General features: G+C 38.8%; 1 protein-coding gene across 5 annotated transcripts in view; it reads right to left on the bottom strand.

The window, feature by feature from the left end:
- RASAL2 (RAS protein activator like 2) overlaps positions 1-20,804 on the bottom strand; it is a 402,889-nt gene that overhangs the window by 167,412 nt on the left and 214,673 nt on the right. For all 5 annotated transcript variants that reach the window (XM_055582761.1, XM_055582754.1, XM_055582755.1 and 2 more), the window contains exon 3: positions 15,762-15,888. Coding sequence is in view for 4 of the 5 variants with exons in the window: in XM_055582754.1 (XP_055438729.1) it covers positions 15,762-15,888 (127 nt within the window). In the remaining variant the exon portion in view is untranslated. The remainder of the gene's footprint in view (positions 1-15,761; positions 15,889-20,804) is intronic.

Below are 20,804 nucleotides of genomic sequence, written 5' to 3'. Positions count from 1 at the left end.
GAGGGAAAGAATATTTCACAGCTAAGATTATCTTTTACTTTGAAGTGTCTCACCTGAAAAAGTCAAGCAAGGGTTTCTCTAGTGTGTCTCATGTCAGTCATCTGCTCAACAAGTAGTCACTCATTTATTCGGCAACAATGCACAAAACCTGCCAGTTGCCATGACGACACCAAAGTGAAGCTACAGTCTTGTCAACTAAGAAGTTCCAATCTGGTAAAGAAGATACACACCAACAACTTATTAAAAGGGTAAGGACATAGATTCAGTATTAGATGTAAAAGAGGAACTGCTTATCAGAGATAAATGCTATGAATTCTGATTAGTGGAATAAAGGAAACAATTGCCAAGAGGAGATATCTAACTGGGCCTCAGGACAAATGTGATTATCACAGATGAGGGAAGCAGAATGAGAGACTACAGCAAGACAACCAGGCTGATGGCCCAACATGAGCAGAAGCTCAAGTATGAGAATGCATGGGGAACCTGAAGTAGACCTATGAGCCCAGAGAACCTAGAGAATCTGTGATGGGTAAAAAAAAGATGATGTGAGAGAGTCAAGTCTGGTCAGAATACAGAGAGCCTTTAGTGTCATTGCAAATTTGAATTTTATCCTATAGACAACAGAGATCCTGTAAAAAGCATTTAAAGAAATAAAGTAATATGACACTTTCCTGATGGTCCAGTGGCCAAGACTCGACCTTCCCAATGCAGGGGGCCCAGGTTCGATCCTTAGTTAGGGAACTAGATCCCATATGCCCGTGCAGCAACTAAAGACCCTGCATGCCCCAAGGAAGACTGAAGACCCTGTGTGCCACAACTAAGAGCCAGCACAGCCAAATAAGTAAATATTTAAGAGAAAGGGAAAAAAAAGAGCCAACAATAACTTAAAAGAAAGAAGAAAAGAAATATGATTCAAATAGGGCTTTTAAGAAGATAATGCTGAACAAGCAGTGAAAGGAGATACATAGAAAGAAGAAAAGAGAACCGAGAGAAGAGATACAATGCGTAGTTATTAAGGTATCAATGGCACCCCACTCCAGTACTCTTGCCTGGAAAATCTATGGACAGAGGAGCCTGGTAGGCTGCAGTCCATGTGGTCGCTAAGAGTCGGGCACGACTGAGCGACTTCACTTTCACTTTTCACTTTCATGCACTAGAGAAGGAAATGGCAACCCACTCCAGTGTTCTTGCCTGGAGAATCCCAGGGGCGGGGAAGTCTGGTGGGCTGCCGTCTATGGGGTTGCACAGAGTCGGACACGACTGAAGCGACTTAGCAGCAGCAGTAGCAGCATGTAGAAACAAATGAGTAAGTTAAAGTTAGGAGGACTAGAAGGATGGTGGACATTTAGCAGAAATTCGGTCACATAAGAACAGGCTGTAGGGGAGGGAGGGGGTGAAGAAGGGAATTACACAAAGAAAATGGCTTCAGTTTTGAACATTCCAGTAAAGATGTTCAGACGACCAATTGGGAATTCAGGTCTGCAACTGAGAAATTGAAGCCAGAAATAGAGACTTAAAAGTTATTAGAACCAAGGTGGCATTTAGAAACATGAAAACAGGGTAAGTCATCTACTGAGAAAGGACAAAGCAAGCAAAGAAGGGTAAGGATAAGACTTCACAAAAAGGGAAACAGTAAAGAAGGTACAGAGTGGGAGAAACACAACCAAGAGAGAAAAACTGTTGCACAAGACAGGAGAGCTCTACAGAGGGAGGGGAGTCGATTATCACAAACTCTGAAGAGAAAGAGTGAAGAGGACAGCAGTGTGGGAACTCACCACATCTCTGATATGACTGGAAATTTCAGGGTGGGGGTGAAATCAGATTTCAGGTTCAGAACAGAATTATCAGGTAGTGAGCACAAATAAATTGCTTTTAGAAAAGGCTGATGAAGACCTGAGATAGCCTTCAAGTGTCCTAACTTCTAGTCAGTTCTAGAACCAGCTAACACAGTAAAAACTTAGAATTTGCTTGTGATTAGTGTTAGTTGCTCAGTCATGTCTGATTTAATGCGACCCCATGGAGTGTAGCCCACCAATCAGGCTCCTTTGTCCATGAGAATCTCCAGGCAAGAATACTGGAGTGGGCTGCCATTCCCTTCTAAGGGGATCTTCCCAACTCAGGACTCAAACCTGAGTCTCCTGCATTGGCAGGTGGATTTTTTACCATCTGAGCCACCAGGGAAGCCCTAGGGCATGTTGCCTCCCTGTTCCCTGTTGGGGAAACCAAACCCTGGTCTCCCACGTGACAGGCTGGATACTCACCACCATACTAAGAGGATGGTGGATGTTAAGTCAATCAGTGAGAGAGCAGAACTGGGAGTGACTCAAGTATGCTATTTGGGTGTTAACTTATCTAGCTTCTAAAATAGAGGGGACTGGTGCCCCCTTGAGCCATGGGGCGGCTGGCTGCATAGGAGCCATGCCACCCAGGCGCAGGGCCCACACGCTCTTAACAGGATGGTAAACCTGTGGCCACGACGTGGCACTGGCTCTTGTGGGAGAGGTGGGTGCTTGTCCTGGTCATCCGGCTTTTGCTCCTCTACTTCCTCACCAGCACCTTCAAGCAGGAGAAGAGGGCAGTAAGAGATCGGAATCTCCTCCAGGGTCAAGACCGTGATCAGCCCGTTCCGTGTAAAGTACAGTTTAACTGGGGCAATGCCAGTCAGTCCAGCAACCAGTGCAGAACTCCAATCAAGGGAAGCACCTCATCACGGACGAACATGGCTGCGTTTGTGACAGGAAAGATTTGCTGGTGGATGGCTGCTGGGACAGCACTGTCTCTGACACAAAGCAGTACTGCTGTGGCGACTGCCTGTCCAGCAAGCAGATTCTCCTGGTGCGCTTCCTCAGCAGCGACATTCCAGAACCCCTCACGGCAGTTGAAGACCACTTTGAATTGTGCTGGGCTAAACGCAGGACCTCACCCCGGCCTCTTCAGAGGTGGGCCTTGAACACCCTGTCCTGACATCTAACATCATCTAGAGACTCAGATGCTCTTCCCTTTTCATCCTGAGCCAGCCTTCCAGCAGCTCGCACCATGTGCGCTCAGCTTTCTTCCTAGTGGTATTTGGAGATGCTTGCTTACCTGTGTGGGGACACTGTCTTCACCAGAAATTCTGCCTTGTTGTCCTGGGGGTTCTGTCCTCACGGCCCAGGCCCCTGTTGCAATGACTGTGCTGCTCAGCCATGGACAGCAGGAGCCTCAGAAAGTCACCTGTGGGGTGGCCTCCTCCTTTTCTGTCACAGAAACCCTATCTTAAGGTGACTCCTAAGTAGAGATACATCTCACAACTGACTGTAAGTGCTGGTCCTTTATTGCTTTCAACTCCAGGAAATGCAACGTACAGACCTTCAGTTTCCCTGTGATTTACAGAGAAGAACAAAATTCAAGTCTCCGTCAAGGTCCCTTAAGAGACTCACATCTACCCTCCGTGGGCGCTGGCCATGAAGGCTGCCGGCCCACATGCTCGTGCCGCTCCTGTGGTACTAGTATGACACTGGCCCTCTCTGGTCAAGATCGAGGGTCTGTGGGCCTCAGATCAAGATGTCACGTGCTCCTGAATAGCAACGCTCTTTGCCCTCAGGAGTCACATTACCACACGCTGTTCTTTCTCAGAGCCCCACACGAACCCCAGGATTGGGCAAGGTCTTCTTCCTTGCTCTTTTCTGGTTGTTCAGCTGTTGCCCTTGAAACAGGGCCCAAGCCCGCTTTCAGCATTTTTATCTCAGCAGAGGTTTTTCCTTGGGCCTTGTTTGCCTTCCTATATATTTCTGCAGTCTGTGTGGTGGAAATTTCCTTTAAATTCCTCCTATTACTTCCCTGCTGGTTCAGTGGCAAAGAATCTGCTTGCCAATGCAGGAGACACAGGAGACGTGGGTTCAATCCCTGGGTCGGGAAGATCCCCTGGAGGAAGGCATGGCTTTTCTTGCCTGGAAAAGCCAATGGACAGAGGAGACTGGTGGGCTACAGTCTGTGGGGTCACAAAGAGTCAGGCACTACTGAGCATGGGGAAAACACACACACACACACACACACACACACACCCCTTCTCATACTTATCTTCCCAAAGAAGTCTGTCCCCCTAAGTCAGCTTTCTTAGAGGGTGAACTGCACACGCACGCGCACACACACACACACTACTTCTCACGCTTATCTTCCGGAAGTAGTCTGCCCCCCTAACTCAGCTTTCTTAAAGAATGAACTGTCTGACAGTTGTTTGGCAGTTGTTTTTTAGTGTTAGATCCCAGAAAATCTATGCAGTTCACATTGGACTTTTCATATTCTGTGTGTATTCACCAGTGCCAAATCAGACTTTGTGTGTGTGGAAAATAAAATAGAGTAAAATTTATAAATTAAATGCTTATAATAATAAAGTGGGAGGAAGCTGATAAAAAGCATTTACCTATGTTGCTTATCACTTCAGGTCTAAGAGGATGTTACAACTAGCATTGAACAAACATGGAAACTTGCTTTAGTTATTGTCTGATTATTTATTTGCTTAGATTTCTATGTCCTTATTGTTAATTCAATCCCAAATTCACTTCCTGTTTTCTCAGTTAACTCAGATATATCAGTGTGGTCTTCTTGGGGAAGTCCTCACAGCAGTCTTCTGACTGCTCCAGTCTATACTGGGTGTCATTATTCTGAGGCTGTGTACCTGGGTTCTCCTTGCAGGGTTCTCCCGAGGGCTTCCTGCATCTCTCCCCTGTGTCGGATCTCCTATCCTATATCCCACATCCTGCTCATTCTTGGTGGAGAATTTATCCCATTTAGCTTCAGGAGAAATGGTGTGTAGGAGGTAGTTTTTTAACCTTGCATGTCTGAAAATGTCTTTATTCTCGTGTGCTATTAGTGGCTTAGAGCTATATGATACAGAATTCTGCACTGAAATACTCTTCCCTCAGAAGTCTGACGCCCTCCTCATTATCTTCTAGCTTCTGATATTGCTGATAGAAGCCGGAAGCCATTCTCATTTCCGGTCCTTAGTTTGTAATGTCTTCCCTTCCGTTGGCAGTTTGCAAAATGGCCTCTTTGTCATCAGAGACAAATTGAAATTTCCCCCAAATTTGCCTTGTCATAGGCACTTAGTAATTCCTTTTAATCTGGAACGTCATATCCTTCAGTTGTGGGAAATTTTCTTAAAATATTTTGCTAGTGATTTCCTCCCCTTTGTTTTACTTTTTCTGGAACTCATTGTTTTGACTTCCTAATCTGATGCTCTAATTATTTTATCTTTTTCCCCCTTTATTTTCTGGGCTATTTCCTCATTTTCATCTTCTAACGCTCCTATTATTGAGTCTTATTTCTGTTATAATTTTTTAATACACAGCAGAAAGCGGTATTTTGGCTCGGTATTTAATATTCAGTTCTTGTCTCATGTATGTCATATTTTCTCTCTCTGAAGATAATCACAACTTTTTTAAAGTTTTCTATTCCCTGTATATCTCTGCTTCCAAATTTCTTTAATTATTTTCTCATTTGTTTTGGATTTTTTCTTCCATGCTAGAGGCTTTCCCTCCAATGACAACTAGCCTCGGGAATGTCAGTGTCCTTAGGTCTTTGCTCTTGGGCTGGTACATTCTCCAATGACACTGATCTCTTGCCTGGAGGGTAAAGGCAAAGTGAGGGAGACAGGTAGAGGAGTCTCATCATTCAGTTCGCAAGTGTTCATTTTATTCCCTTGTATTTGGTAAAGCACCCTGTGCTCTCCATTTTGCCTGGTATGCCCCAGTCCAGAGACCCTTGAGTTTTCTCCCCCAGAGAACTGACCCGCAACCTTACATTATGGTAGAGATGCGGGTGGGAAGAGCGACTGTCTAGTGGTCTTGGGAAGAGGAGAAGACTGAGGGATCTACTACTATACATTCCTGAGGCCATCGATTCCTGGACTATTGGAAGATTTTGTGGTAAAAATCAGATTGGTTCTTGGCTTTCTTTGCTGCTAGATTAAGAACTGGCTTTCTCAGGTCAGGTAGGTCATTTACCACACTTCCTTTGCTTTCCAGCATTTGATTTATTATTATGTATTACTGGTTTTTGTGGTTGTTTACTTCTTTGCCATTTTCCTTATTCTTGAAGGACTATGTCTTTAAAGGAATATCCCATTACTATAGCTGTAGTGAGGTTTCTGAAAGGAATACAAGTACATGCTTACGTTCAATCAACCATTTTTCTCCCCAGAAGTCTAGGCTGAATCAAAAACCATTCCTGATTGTTTACACCACTCGTTACCATTCCCACCCAATTCTCCAGTCACCAGAGTGGTTTACTGAGGTCAGTATTTCCTCAGAACAAGTTGAGAGTGGCCCCTCACCTGGGCATCCCATTTTAGAGGGCTCTAAGTAAAAAAAAAAAAACGTTTCTTAGACTAACTTAAATATTAACACATATGATACAGCTTTCTCAGCTCAGCAAGTAGCTCGTCCACAGTTAAACACTGACTTCCTTCACTTCTCCTTCCCCAGTTCTTCTGGACTTGCAGCAACCCTTACAATAAATAGCCTTACAAATGACTTAATTGAGTCAGAAAAGGAATCTTTTACTTAAGACACCTTACTCACATCTGTTGGATATTTTACGAAATAAGGACAAATCAACAATGACAATTAAATGACACACACCCCTACTTGTAGGGGTACACATAATTTGCACAACCAGATGTGCAGCACCGCCTTTGAATCACCTTTCACAAAACTAAACTAATCTCTACTATTCCAGGATGAGGGTGAGGAGGAAGATAAAAGGACAAATCAGGAATCTAAACATTCCTTTATAACTTAGAAGAATTGTGGTCTGACATCTTGACTTAAAACCCATTTCTTCATTTAAAAAATGAACATTTAGCTGTTCATCTAAACTTAGCTCATATGAGTGAAATAAAAAGGACTTTAGTACCAGCAGGCCTGCAGCCACTGAATGAGGCAGAGCATGGCAGCCTTCGGGGCCGGGGCCAGCCCCATCCATCAGCCCAGCTACCATAGTCCCAACACAACAGAAAGGCCCACAGAGCCCATGCAGGGGCCTCTGGTGACCAGGCAGAGTGGACTGCTAGTCTCATACAATGTCTCCTATATAAGTCACTTATCCAAAATCAGGAATGTAACTGACCTACTTAATACAGGGGAAGAGAATTAGGCAAAATAAGGAGACAGAAGAATATGTCCCAAACAAAGGAATAAGTCAAAGTTCCAAAAGAAGAACTAAGCAAAGAAGACATGAGCAATCTACCCAATAAAGAATTCAAGGCAATGACTTCATATAAACGTGCTCGGTGAACTTGGGACAAGAATGGATGAACAGAGTGAAAAGTTTAACAGAGTTAGAAAATACAAAGAAGAACCAAACAGAGTTGAAGACTACAATAACTGAAATAAAAAACATATTAGAAGGAATCCAAAGCAGATTAGATGGTGTGGAGGAACAACTCAGTGAAGTGAAAGACAGAGCAGTGGAAGTCACTCAAGCAGAATAGAAAAAAATACAAAAGAATTAAACAAAAACATAAGGGTAGTTTTGAAAATACCTCTGAGACAACATCAAGTGCACTAACATTCACATTCTACCAAAAGGAGAAGAAACAGACAGGGGAGGGCAGAGAACTTACTTGGGGATATGATAACTGAAAATTTCCCTAATCTGGGAATGTCTATAATAATAGTTAAGGGATAGACACAACAAAAGATGTAAAGTATGATGTCACAACATTAAACATGGTAGGGAGTGTTAAATGTAGGGTGGTCAAAATGTGTTCAAAGTTAAGAGAGCATCAGTGTAAAATCATATGTAAACAGGTTGTTACACATGAACTGCATGGTAAGTACAAACTGAAAATATATAACAGATACACACCAAAACGAGGGAAAGGAATCCAAACATAACACTAAATTCTATGAAAAGAAAGCCAGGATAGCAATACTTGTATCAGAAGAAATACACCTTAAAACAAAGACAGGAGACAAACAAGACGTTACATAATGATAAAGGGATCGATTCAACAAGAAGAGTTAACAATTGAAAATACCTACGTATCCCACACAGGAGTACCTAAATACATAAAGCAAACATTAAAGGAAAAAATTGTGAGTAAGACAATAATAGAAGGGGGCTTTAATACACCACTTACCTCCGTGAACAAATCATCTAGACAATCAATAAAGAAACACTGGCCTTAAATAGCACATTAACCTATTTGAATGTAAAAGAAATATACATAGAACAGTCCATCCCAAAGCAGGAGAATACACATCCCTCTCAAGTGTACATGAAACATTCTTTGGGATAGATCACACCTTAGGTCACAAAACAATATCAGTATATTTAAGAAGACTGAAATCATGTTTTCTGAACATAACAGTACGAGACTAGAAGTCAACCACAAGAAAAAAACTGCAAAAACTACAAACATATGGAGGCTAAACAATATGTTAGTAAACAACCAATGGATCATTGAAGAAATCAAAGGGAGAATAAAAAAAGTAATACCTGGAGACAAATGAAAATGAAAACACATGATACAAAAACTATGGGATACTGCAGAAGCAATAGTAAGAGGGAAGTTTACAGTGATACAAGCCTACCTCAATAAACAAGAAAAATCCCAAATAAACAATCTAGCCTTAGACATAAGACAGGAACTAGAAAAATAAAGAATAAGCAAAATCCAAAGATAGAAGAAAGTCATAAAGATTAGAATAGAAGTACAAGGAGACAAAAGAAAGAAAGAAAAGATCAGTGAAACTAAGAAGAGGTTCTCTGAAAAGATAAAAATTGATAAACCCTTAGCTAGACTCATAAAGTATACGAATAAAAAGAGAAGGATCACATAGATAAAATCAGAAATAAAAGAGCTTATGATCAACAGCACAGAAATACAAAAGACCATGAGATTACTATGAACAAGTATATGCCAATGAAACGGACAACCTGGAAGAAATGAACAAATTCCTGGAAATATACAATCCCCCAAAACTGAATCAGGAAGAAACAGAAAATATGAACAGACTGATTGCCAGGAAGCTGAATCAGTAATTTAAAAAAAGCTCCCAACACACAAATGTCCAGGGCCAAAGGGCTTCACAGGTGAATGTTATCAAATATTTAAAGAGTTAATACCTTTCTCAAACTATTCCCAAAAAGTGAAGAGCAAGGAATGCTTCTGAACTCATTCTATGAGGCCACCCTTGCCCTGATACCAAAATCAGATAGACATGACCCCCCCCAAAAAATAAATAAAATAACAAAGATTACAGAACAATATCACTGATGAATATAACATGCAAAAAATCCTCAGCAAATATTAGTAAACTAAATTCAACAATACAATAAAAGAATTATATACCATGATGAAGTGGACTTTATCCCAGGGAAGCAAGGACAGTTCAATACCTGCACATGATACACCATGTTAACAAATTGAAAATAAAAATCATATGATCATCTCAACAGATGCAGAAAAAGCTTCCAACAAAATTCAATATCCATTTTGATAAAAACTCTCAACAAACTGAGTATAAAAGGAACATACCTCAACATAAGAAAGACCATATAGACAAACCCAGAGCCTACATCATATGAAACAGTGAAAAGCTGAAAGAATTTCCTCTAAGATCTGTAACAAGACAAGGATGCCCACTCTGGTCACTTTTCTTCAATACAGTACTTGAAGTCCCAGTACAGCAGAAAAGAAATGAAAGGAATCCAAACTGGAAAGGAAGAAGTAAAACTGTCACTTTGTAGATGGAATGATACTATATATACAAAATCCTAAAGATGCCACCAAAAAAAACTATCAAATAAATGAATTTGGTAAAACTGCAGGCTACAAAATTAACATAAGAAATCTGATGAGTTTCTATACACTAACAAAGAACTACCAGAAAGAGACGTTAGGAAAACAATCCCATTTACAACTGTATCATAAAGAATAAAATACCTAGGAATTAATCCAACCAAGGATTAAAAGACTTGGAGTCAGAAAACTATAAGATATTGCTGAGAGAAATTAAAGACAACACGAACAAATGGAATTCTCACAGATGGAAAGAATTAATATTTCCAAAACGATCATACTTCCCAAAGCAATTTACAGATTCAGTGCAATCTCTATCAAAATACCAATAACGTTTTTCACAGAAATAGAACAAAATATCCAAAAATTTGCATGAAAACACAAAAAACCCTAAAATAGTCAAAACAATATCAAGAAGGAAGAACAAAACCAGAGGAATCACATTCCCTGATTTCAAACAGTGGTACAAGCTACAGCAATCAAAACAGCATGGGACTGGCATAAAAACAGACACAGAGATCAAGGTAAGACAAATAAACTCAAGCTTATATGGTCAGTTAACCAAAGAAAAGGAGGCAAAAATATATAATAGCGAAAAGACAGCCTCTTCAATAAATGGTGTTGGGAAAACTGAACAGCCACATGCACAAGATTCAAACTGGACTACTTTCTCACACCCTATGCAAAAATAAACTAAAAATGGACTAAATACCTAAATGTAAGACCTAAGATCATAAAACTTATAGAATAAAACAGGGGCAGTATGCTTTTTAACACCGCTGTTAGCAGTATTTGTTGGACTTGTTGCCTTAGGTGAAATAAGCAAAAGCAAAAATAAAGAAATGGAACTACATTAAACTAAAAAGCATTTATACAGCAAAGGATATAGAATCACATACAATTTTACACATATAAATTTAATAGCCAATTTAAATACTGACTGCTACCGTACACAGATTATTATTTATCAACATTTAAAATTCGATCTGAGAAACAGACCCAAAGACTTAGAGAACAAACTTATGGTTACCAGGGGGAAAGGGAACGGTAGATTGGGAGTCTGGGATTGACACGTTCACACTGCTATATTTACAATAGATAACCCACAAGGACCCACAGGATAGCATAGGGAACTCAACTCAATATTCTGTAATAAACTAAATAGGAAAAGAATTTGAAAAACAAGGATAGATGTATAATGAACCACTTTGCTATACACATGACACTAACACAACATTGTTAATCAACTATGCTCCAATATTAAGTAAAAATTTTAAAAATTAATGTGAAAAAATAAAATTCTATTTTTTGAAAAATGGAAGGATATGTTTCTTGCAATATTAAATCTTCATTACTCTCATTTTCCCTTTTTTCAATACTATCATTACCATCCTATACCTCGAAGATTCTAGCATCTTTAAAATCTTCGTAAGTTATCTGGATACTCCTAATAGTGAATGTCTTGGGAATAAAAAAGATAGTCATCATTATTTTATACATAAAATCAGATCTCAGATTAATTTAATAAAGAGTCAAAGCTAAGATCTGAATAATCAATATCCTCTATAATTTTGATTAAATGAGTTATCCTTTCCAATAATTTCATTTATGTTTTGGAGAGTATATTCTGTCTTTTAATATTCATTTTCTTCAAAATTTCCTCAAATTTTCATCACATGGGTCAATAAACAGGAAAACATCAGTGCAAGGTTAGTTTTTCCTCAAGGTTTTTCCAATTTAGTTTCCCTCTTTTTGGTGGTATTATTTCAGATCTTGTGTTCAACTTTATTTACACAAACATGAAAACTGTGCGTTAGCTAACACTGACTCTCTAAGACTTTTGATATTTTTTCCCCTATGCTTGGTAACATGTACCAAGGGCATCCTATGTGAAATTGTAATTTTTAAGTACACTTATCAAATACTTCCAGGTTTTGAGGACTCCATGATAATGAAACAAATTTAATGTCACAAGCACAGTTTTTTTAAAAAATCCAGAGATTTTGTAAGTAAGATCATGGGGTACTTTTAAGATTTTATCACAATGTAATAAAACAGAGGCACGAAGATCTCTGCAGCTTTGAGTTACTAGATATTTGGTTTTAAACATGTCGGTTCAATTTCATTTTTGAGAGCTGAGCAAAGGTGCAGTAATGAGTGTTTGCACTTTCTAACCAAACCAGCTTCATGAGGACGTTTCTGATGTTACCTACAAGCAAGATTCTAGCTCATCTCAGGCTCTGACTTTGTTCTGCCCACTTGAGCATCAAAGCATTAACTTTACTGGAATGTCAAAGAAGTGCAACAACCAGACTGGACAAGGTTCTCAATTCATCTTTGTGCAATCCCCCAGCCAGGCAGCAGACAACACACAGCAGTAGAGACACATTTTCTTCTATATATCTATGCATCACAAAAATGTTGCCTACAGTTCAGCTTCCACTTTCTCCCATTTAATACTGTTCTTAAAAGGTATCCAAAGGCTTTTTAAAAAGCTGAATTCATATAGGTTATATTTACATTGAAAATGAATATTTACCAATTCATGTGGTCAACTTATATACCTTCCTGTTTTGTTTTTATGCAAAGACTCTACCATCTGAAGAAGTGATTTGTTTTTGAAAATTCAGCAAATTGTGCTTTTGCATGGTTTGAAAAATCTTTTTTCTGATGAATAAATTAAAATCTGGATACTGTCACCAGGGGAAAGTAGTTTTCTTCTTGGTTTACTAAATTTGGAAATGGGTACTTTAGGCAAGATGTTCATACACCTTAAGAAAATATCTCACTTTCAAGAGAAAAGAATTTGCTGCATCAAAATGTTGTGTCAAATGCCATGGTAAATATAAATTTTGTGTGTCTGGGGTAAACTCCTGAATGCAAGAGACTGGGAACTAGTGAGTGAGAAGGACATTCTATGCTTATCTATTCCCCACCTGCCTCTTCACACACACTTTCTTCTTCTGAGTTCTTGACATTTATTAGGTTCCTCAAAACTGTGCATTTGCTCATGCTGAACAATGTGAGAGGCAGAAATACAGGCCTTCCCAACTTTTTTACATTCAAGTTTCTTTACCAGTTTGAAATCTCCAAAGTACAGTAAATTGGCAGCCACTAACAAAAGTTCTTCACAGATCCTTTACACTCATAGAGCTCTTTTCTGTTACAAATTCTCTGAGGTAGAATAAAAGGTGCATGTTTTTCATGAGTGGGTAATTCTTCATAGCTGACTGCCTCACACCTGAAATCAAAATGCATGCCATGGTTTCACATCCGCAAAAACTGATCTGTCCTCCCTGGAGTTACTCTACTGGAGAGGAAGAAAGAGAGAGCTTGCAAAGGGAAAGAACCCTGCAAAACGAAGGGTTTCCCGGCACACTTGACTGACTCACTTGCAAACAAAATTCTTGTACTGTCATTCTTCTTCTCTGGTCCGTCCTTTACTAATGCTTCCTCATCTTCCTAACCTCTAAATGTTCCAGAGCTTAGTCTTCAACTTTTCCTTTCTACCTAAATACCCTTCCCTGATGATATTCAATCTCATGGCTTCGAACACCATCTATTTGCTAAAAGCGTGTGATCTGTATCTCCAGTCTGCACTCCTCCCTTAATTTCCAGACTCACACATTTCTACTTGTGTATCTAATAAGATCCTCAGACTTAAGATGTCCAAACTGAGCTCCTAGTCAGTCCCACTTTCAAACTTATTTCTCCCAGTCTTAAAAAATGACAACCTCATTCTTCTGGCTGCTCTAGCCAAAGTTCTTCCTTCTTCCATTTCTCACTTCTCACATCCAATCCAACGAGCAAACTGGCTTGCTGGCTACACCTTCAAATATAATCTGGTCACTTCTCAGCCCTTCTGCTACCACCATTATGGCCCAAGTTCTTTCATCTCCTTTCCAGATTATTGCAGTAGCATACTAATTGGTTTCTAAACTTCCATTCTTGCTTCCCTGGTCTCAGTATAGAAGTCTACGGCTTCCCCCTCCCAGAGTAAAAGCCAAAGCTCCCACAATTACCTCTAAGACCTTTATGATATGCCAAAGAGCTCAATGCTGTCATCTCCAACTACATCTCCAAACCACACACAATATACCACAATAATAGCATATACTGTGAACAGTCATCAATAATCTATCTTCCTCAAAGAATTTTCTAAAGGCAGGAATCTTATCTTGTACCTCTTTTCATTCTTAGGGACTGGCATAAAATATATATATATGTATATCTGTGTGTATATATATATATAGAGAGAGATACAGCAATTACTCAATTAAATATTTGACAGTGGAAAATTCTGCCTCAAGACAAATCACTGGGAAATAAAAATAGAACAACAGAATAATTATCTAATTCAACATCAGATTGGCAAGTGAGGAAGAAAGCCTCAGAAAGAATCTTTTCCTCTCTAAAATTTATGAGTGATAACTCCCAGTGCTAAATTTAGGAAATCCACTCCAAAAATGATGATGGATGAGCATGAATCAAGATGGCTGCCAAATCTGTTTTCAAGAACAGAAGGTAGAGGGCTGGCTCTGGAGTACACATCTTAGTCACTTCATCTTAGTTTGTCTTGGGACCTGTACCTGGAATGTTGGCCATAAATTTAACAATGTACTATATATTCCCTTTCTATAAAATCAAAATAATCACTCAGACTATAATTGCACTTCCTCAAAATCAACTGATTTTTGTGGATCAAAGCATGAATAGTCAGAGAATCCTAGAGAAGGTGAGAAAGAGAGTCATCAACATAACATTACAAATAATGACAGCAAAGGAGTTGAAAGAAGGCAACTCTGAGGTAGTCCAGTTCACACAAAACTTATATGTGAAATACAAACAGGCTATAAAATGGTCACACCCAGACAGGTTTGCAACATAACTTAAGCCCACACCTAAACTGGTTTCAACACATTTTAAAGAAGTATAATGGAAACAGGATCAGAGGATAATCTGATTCTTCCAAGTATGACCCCTTGAAGAAGTGTTTGCTAACCTGACTAATGTCTAGAAAAGCAACAAATGTCACAGGATAAAAAGGGAACTAAAGGATTCAAATTCTGACAAAGTTCCATTTAGAAAATGAAAAGATATGAAGAAAAAGGCAAAAACAAACAAATCTTGATTTTAAAAACTACAGCAAAATCACAGAATTATCCATATTAACAAAAAGAGAGACAATAAATGATTGTTTTACCTACCTACAAAGTATCTATGACTAAATGTCTAGGTGCACTAAACAAACCCTACTGCTACAATGTAAAAATACCAAAACAACTCCTGTGTTTCCAATTCTTTCATTATTTCATTTAATATTATTTATATTCCCTTAAAATTACCTATTTTAATTATCTAACTATCCACTGGTAAGTATGAAAAGGCCAAACAGATTCATTTGGTGAGAAACAGAAAGAACTGCTTTGATACTGACAGTAATTTCCTTAGTATGTAACAATTCAAGTGGGGTTTTTTGATGTCTCCCTTGTGTCAGCCACTCTAAACACAAGCCTGAAAATAACTTACATAGGTCGTATATAATTGGCTCAGGTAAATTAGCCTAATCCAACTTTACACTATGCAAGACAACACCAGCAGTTCTGTGCACAGGACACAAGCCATTCGATACTGTTTTCAACCAAAACTGACTCCCTAGTGCCTCAACAGGACCATCTAACACTCTTTAAAAATTTAAAGCCAAGCAGTAAAACCAGAAACAACACATCAATCGACATGCCTAGGATTTTTCTACAACCACGCTAGCGCTCAGATAAATTTTATCTCTGTGAAACAACTTTGCTATCGCTTGGTTATAAAGAATAAAACTTTCTAATGACCTCTGACTATATTTTAAAGTACTTACTTAACAGTAAATGCAAGATGTTTTCTTTTATTGTAACACTCTCAATAACAAGTCCATAAATTACCGGATAAAAATTAGTAATTTCTTTCCTTTTGCATAGTAGCTTACCCAGTTTAGTGGCGCCCTCTGGTGGGTATTCAGGAAACTGACCCTCGGAAGGAACACTGACAGTTCTCCGCAGGCATCGCCCTTTGGTGGAATCCGCCTGCTGTTCTTGTCCTCCGTCCACAGGTATCTAGTAAACAAAAAAGAGATGAAGCTTAATTGTGCCATGAGTACCTTCTGAGCGAATGACATTTTTAGGTGATGATGGTAGGAGTGTGCAATCATCAGAGCAAAACAGAAGAAATGGAGAAATAAAGTCTACACAATGGTTAAAGTATTACTAACCCCTTTCAGGAAGCTTTTCTTTAAAAAAGAAAACGGAAAGATCAGGAAAGGTGAGTATGTAAATGAGCTTTCGTGAAGTATGCACAAATCACATCCAGGTGTGTATCTGCTTGAGGAGCTTGGAACACAAAAACAAGACACCCACACAAGTTAAGATTCTTTCACATCAGAAATCTGTTGCACGAGTTCCAATTCTGCCTACCGTTCAGTAAGGAAATGGAAATACAACCAACCAGAATTCCAAAATTCTTGTAAAAGAAGGTTTTGTTAGATAAAAGTAGTAAAAATCACCCAAATTTTCTCCAATTTTAGAAGTAAGCACTTAGAGATAGTTAATACTAGCATATATTCTTCCACAAGTGAGACTAGTTTTTGAAATTCTAAAAAATATTTTTTTCTGGCATTTTTCTTTCTGATTGTACACGTGGAATGAGAACTACAAATGGTATAAACGATGTTTGCTGCCATTAACTATTTTATAATTTACAGACCAGTAATCATTGTGAAGTAATGAGATGGCTCGAAGTTCCTTTTGCTTCCCCCAGTTTTGGTAATTGCAAAAGACCAAGTCATCTTACTTTGGGAGAAGGGCAAAAACTTTTCACAATGAGATTTTATTAGTAACCTCTATCGGAATTAAGAATAGTGTTCATAACATCTTAAATAGTTTGGCAAACTATGTCAGGAATTATGGTACCAAGGCCTCAGAATCATGCCCCCGCCCCTCACTCAAATGGACACTAACCGCCCTTATCTGAGTTTCAGGCTCAATCACAAAAAGAGGAAGTTACAGAGGGAAAAACAAGAACTGGCTAGGGCCAAGCAGGCCCAAGATAGCGGAAGACCTGATCTCCGGTGGACCTTGATCTTCATTATTCGTTCCCTGTTAATGTATTAGCATGCTACATGACACACCCTCAAGCGCCATGACAATTGGCAATTGCCGTGACAACTGGAAAAGTCCATGTAAGGACTGAAAAGGAGTGCCCCTCAGTCCTGTGTACAAACAGCACCCTGTTCTCAGATAGCTCATGAATATTCCTCCTTCTCTTTACTCAATTCTGTCCTTTTTACCTCAACCCTTCTATATAGACGGTATCTCCACCTGAATGAGGTTGAGAAGTTGATTTGCGAACTAAATTCTCAGAAGTCTCTATTTCTTTGGTCACTGAATAAACTATGTGCCATTCTATTCTCAGCACCAGTCTCGCTATTATTGGTTGTGTGAATCTGAGTGGAAAAAGCACCTCCTCGACCAAGACCCCTCGGCCTAGATTAGGACCCCGGTGTGGGTGCAGGCAACCAATTCGGCAACAATTAATCATAGTCTCTAATTCTTATGGCTCCAATACAGACATTTTTAAACAGATTTCAATAATGACTAGTATTAGGTTCCTACCATGCACAAAGCTAAGGAATTACATGTGTGACATTATGAGGGAGCTATTATTATTATCCCCGTTTTACAGATGAGGAATAATTTATTTCTCCAGGTGATTACTATGGGCACATCAACTGATCCAGCAAAACTGGGACGGATACAAGCTTAAGTGTATCTGCTTCCTGCTTCGCCTCAGTAATTCAAGTCCTATGACTGGGTCAAGGGGACGATACCAAAGGAGGTTTTCTCTGCGTTACTGAGAGTCTGAAGAGCAAAATTCTCATGTCTTCATAGGACTGAAAATTTTCACACTTTATAAAACTAAAACTTCCCCGTTTCCTCATTGCTACAACTACAGTTACTGCTAGTGGAATTAAGAAAAGTAAAATTCTAAAACATAAGGGGATATGAAATAATAGCATCAGTAAAGACATTAACTCTTCCAAAAGCTCTGTAATAGAAAACTTTATGAACAGTAATCTAAGTCATCTGCCCCTTTCAGGATGGAAATGATCTCTACTTAAATAATTAAGAGTAGCGCCCAGAGGTTAAATAACCCCCTGCTAGTAGGGAAGGTAAAAATGTATCCCCTTCCTGACGAAGGACAGAATGGAGGTAAATTTGGGGGAAAAAAAAAGTAGTTTGGATTTTTGAACAAACAGATGAACCTAAATAAACATAACTATTTTTGCAATAGTTCCCCCAAAATGCCTATTATCTGAATTAATGAAGACCTAAGCCACAGAGAAAAAAGGAGTTATTTTTTATATTTTAGGAGGGAATGACCTACTATCTTTTCTGTGGAAACTCATAAAGGCCATAACCAGGAAAAAGGAAGACATGGTTTCCATTATCACATATTTTATCTGTATCATATCTAAGAAGAGAATAAATAAAATATGTCAAGCATCTTATTTGGGCCTAAATGTCACTCACAATTATATTCTCAAAGTTTCAATGCAGATTTTTTCTTTCCCACAGTTGAAACTTAAAATATGATGAATGATTTTATTCACAGCATCACTCTTCAGTTTAGGGCATTTTATTTCTGACTCAGTATAAGGGAGAATAGTGTTTACTTTTATTCTAAATGTGTTTCTTAAGAATCATTTCCTTTTACAACACCATTGATTTGCTTCTTACATAAATTATCCTTTTAAAGATATTGACCTGCTTCTTAAAAGTTAGAGGTATAATATTTTAAGTATCTTCAAATGAACTAAGCAAGAGTTTTACAAATCTCAGCCATACAGCCAAAGAAAATTAGTTTTTAAAAAGACAGCTTTAAAAAAACAATTTTTTCCATTCCAATTGTCCTAATTTAGCTTACTAGTTCACATTTACTTGTATACTGAATTACTCTAAAAGTTGTGCATCTTTCAGGTTCTATAACATGAGAGAAATTTTTATCTTTCTTTCAACCTCTCTTGGCTTATACTGTGCGTCTTCTGACATTTCTTTTTCTTCAAGGAGAGTGGTGACCACCACTCTTTAGCTGCCTATTGTCCAATGTTTGAAAAATAGCTGCTATGTATATTTCTTGGTCCAGTCTTGTGTTGTTTGCAATGGGAGGGCTAGTCTTATACCAGTTACTCCATCACAGCTGATGCCAACAGCCTCCAGTTCTCTCTTATCCAAACTACTAATATAGTCTCTTTGTTGGGGATATTCTGCCCCTTAAATCTATTCTGTATGTGGGTTAACAGAGTATTTCAAAAATGCAATCGTAACCATGTCATTCTGAGGCTTAACAGCCTTCAGTTGCTCTCCTTTGCAGTGGTATTCAAAGAAGAGATGGTATGCTCGCTCGTATGTGGACGTGACAAGAAGGGTACCTCTCTGCTTCAGTTCAGTTCAGTCGCTCAGTTGTGTCCGACTCTTTGCGACCCCATGGACTGTAGCACGCCAGGTCTCCCTGTCCATCACCAACTCCAGGAGTTTACTCAAACTCATGTCCATTGAGTCGGTGATGCCATCCAACCATCTCATCCTCTGTCATCCCCTTCTCCTCCTGCCCTCAATCTTTCCCAGCATCAGGGTCTTTTCAAATGAGTCAGTTCTTCGCATCTCTGCTTCAACCACACTCTAATCTGGAGTTTACCTGCTGTACAGGGCTTCTATGTAAGCTTTTCTACAAAGAAAGGGTTGTTCTGCTAAAAGTGTCTTAAAACCACTATCTTACAGAGTAAGTACAAGGTTCCTGATATAGTATACCAGGTTTTCCACAATCTGGCCACTGTTTGGGTATCCAGCTTTGCACTTTACATTCTAGGAACACCAATTTGCTTGCGTTTCCGTAACATATTCCCTATGTTGCAGTTCAGTGCCTTTGCTGAGTTTGTTGTCTCAGTCTGAAATATTTTTTTTCTCAGTTTCTTCTCTATTCCATACCTGCCAGGTCACTCTGATCACCCTGAGACCTAGGACAGGCATTGCCTCTTCAGGAACCTTCCCTTCTATCAATCCCCTAAGGGCAGGTTAGGGCACATCTCCTGAGATTTCTCCAATAATACATCTTTCTTTGCCACTATACTTATACATGGGATCATAATTATTCATCTGTGCAACTGATTCCACATAAGTTAACAGCTTTACTTACCAGTAGATTCTCAAACCTTAAAACAGTTACAACTCACAAATGAATAAATGAATATTTGATAGGTGGATATGGAGGCCATTTTACACAAACGAAAAAATATAACATCAGCCAAGACGTTGGTAAATATACTATTTTTTTTTACTTTTGGAACCTGGAGTTAGTCAATTTAGCTAGAGCCTCTTAAGGCGGAGAAGTGGGAGAGAATACCAAAATATATTATAACCACATGGGAGGGCTTTAATACCAGGCCATGCATAATTCAGGAAGCACTGGGAAACCATTCAAGATTTTAGATCAGAGGAATAGTGGTCTCTTAATTGGTCTGTCTCCTTCCTATCTTTCCCTCTTCCAATACATCCCACAGATTAATATTCATAACACATAACTCTGACCCCTTTCCTTTCTTAAGCTTCCTTTGGTAATTGGCCATTGCCAACAGCATCTTAATGACAACAGACTGTAGTCCTTTAGAATAAACAGATTTCTTTCTTTTATTCTATCCAGTTTACTTGTGCTATTTATCAAATGCCATTTTAAAATTATATATCCTATTCCCACAACTAAATTTGGTACTGGAGAGAGAGGAAAGAATTGTGTCTTATTCTCTGTAACTCTGAACAGTGAATTCACATACAGGGGCACATTATGTATCTGCTGAATAACTTAAAAGCAGCTCTGAATGAAATATGCCATGGGTAGTTTACTCCAAGATAAATAACACTTGATTTTAGTTATTTGCACAAAGCCTAACTGCTATTTTCATCAATATATCTGAGTGTAA

The sequence above is a fragment of the Bubalus kerabau genome, chromosome 5 (assembly GCF_029407905.1).
Source record: "Bubalus kerabau isolate K-KA32 ecotype Philippines breed swamp buffalo chromosome 5, PCC_UOA_SB_1v2, whole genome shotgun sequence".
NCBI lineage: Eukaryota > Metazoa > Chordata > Mammalia > Artiodactyla > Bovidae > Bubalus > Bubalus kerabau.
Note: the sequence above shows the minus strand (reverse complement) of the source record. Positions and strands in the feature narration are given on the sequence as shown.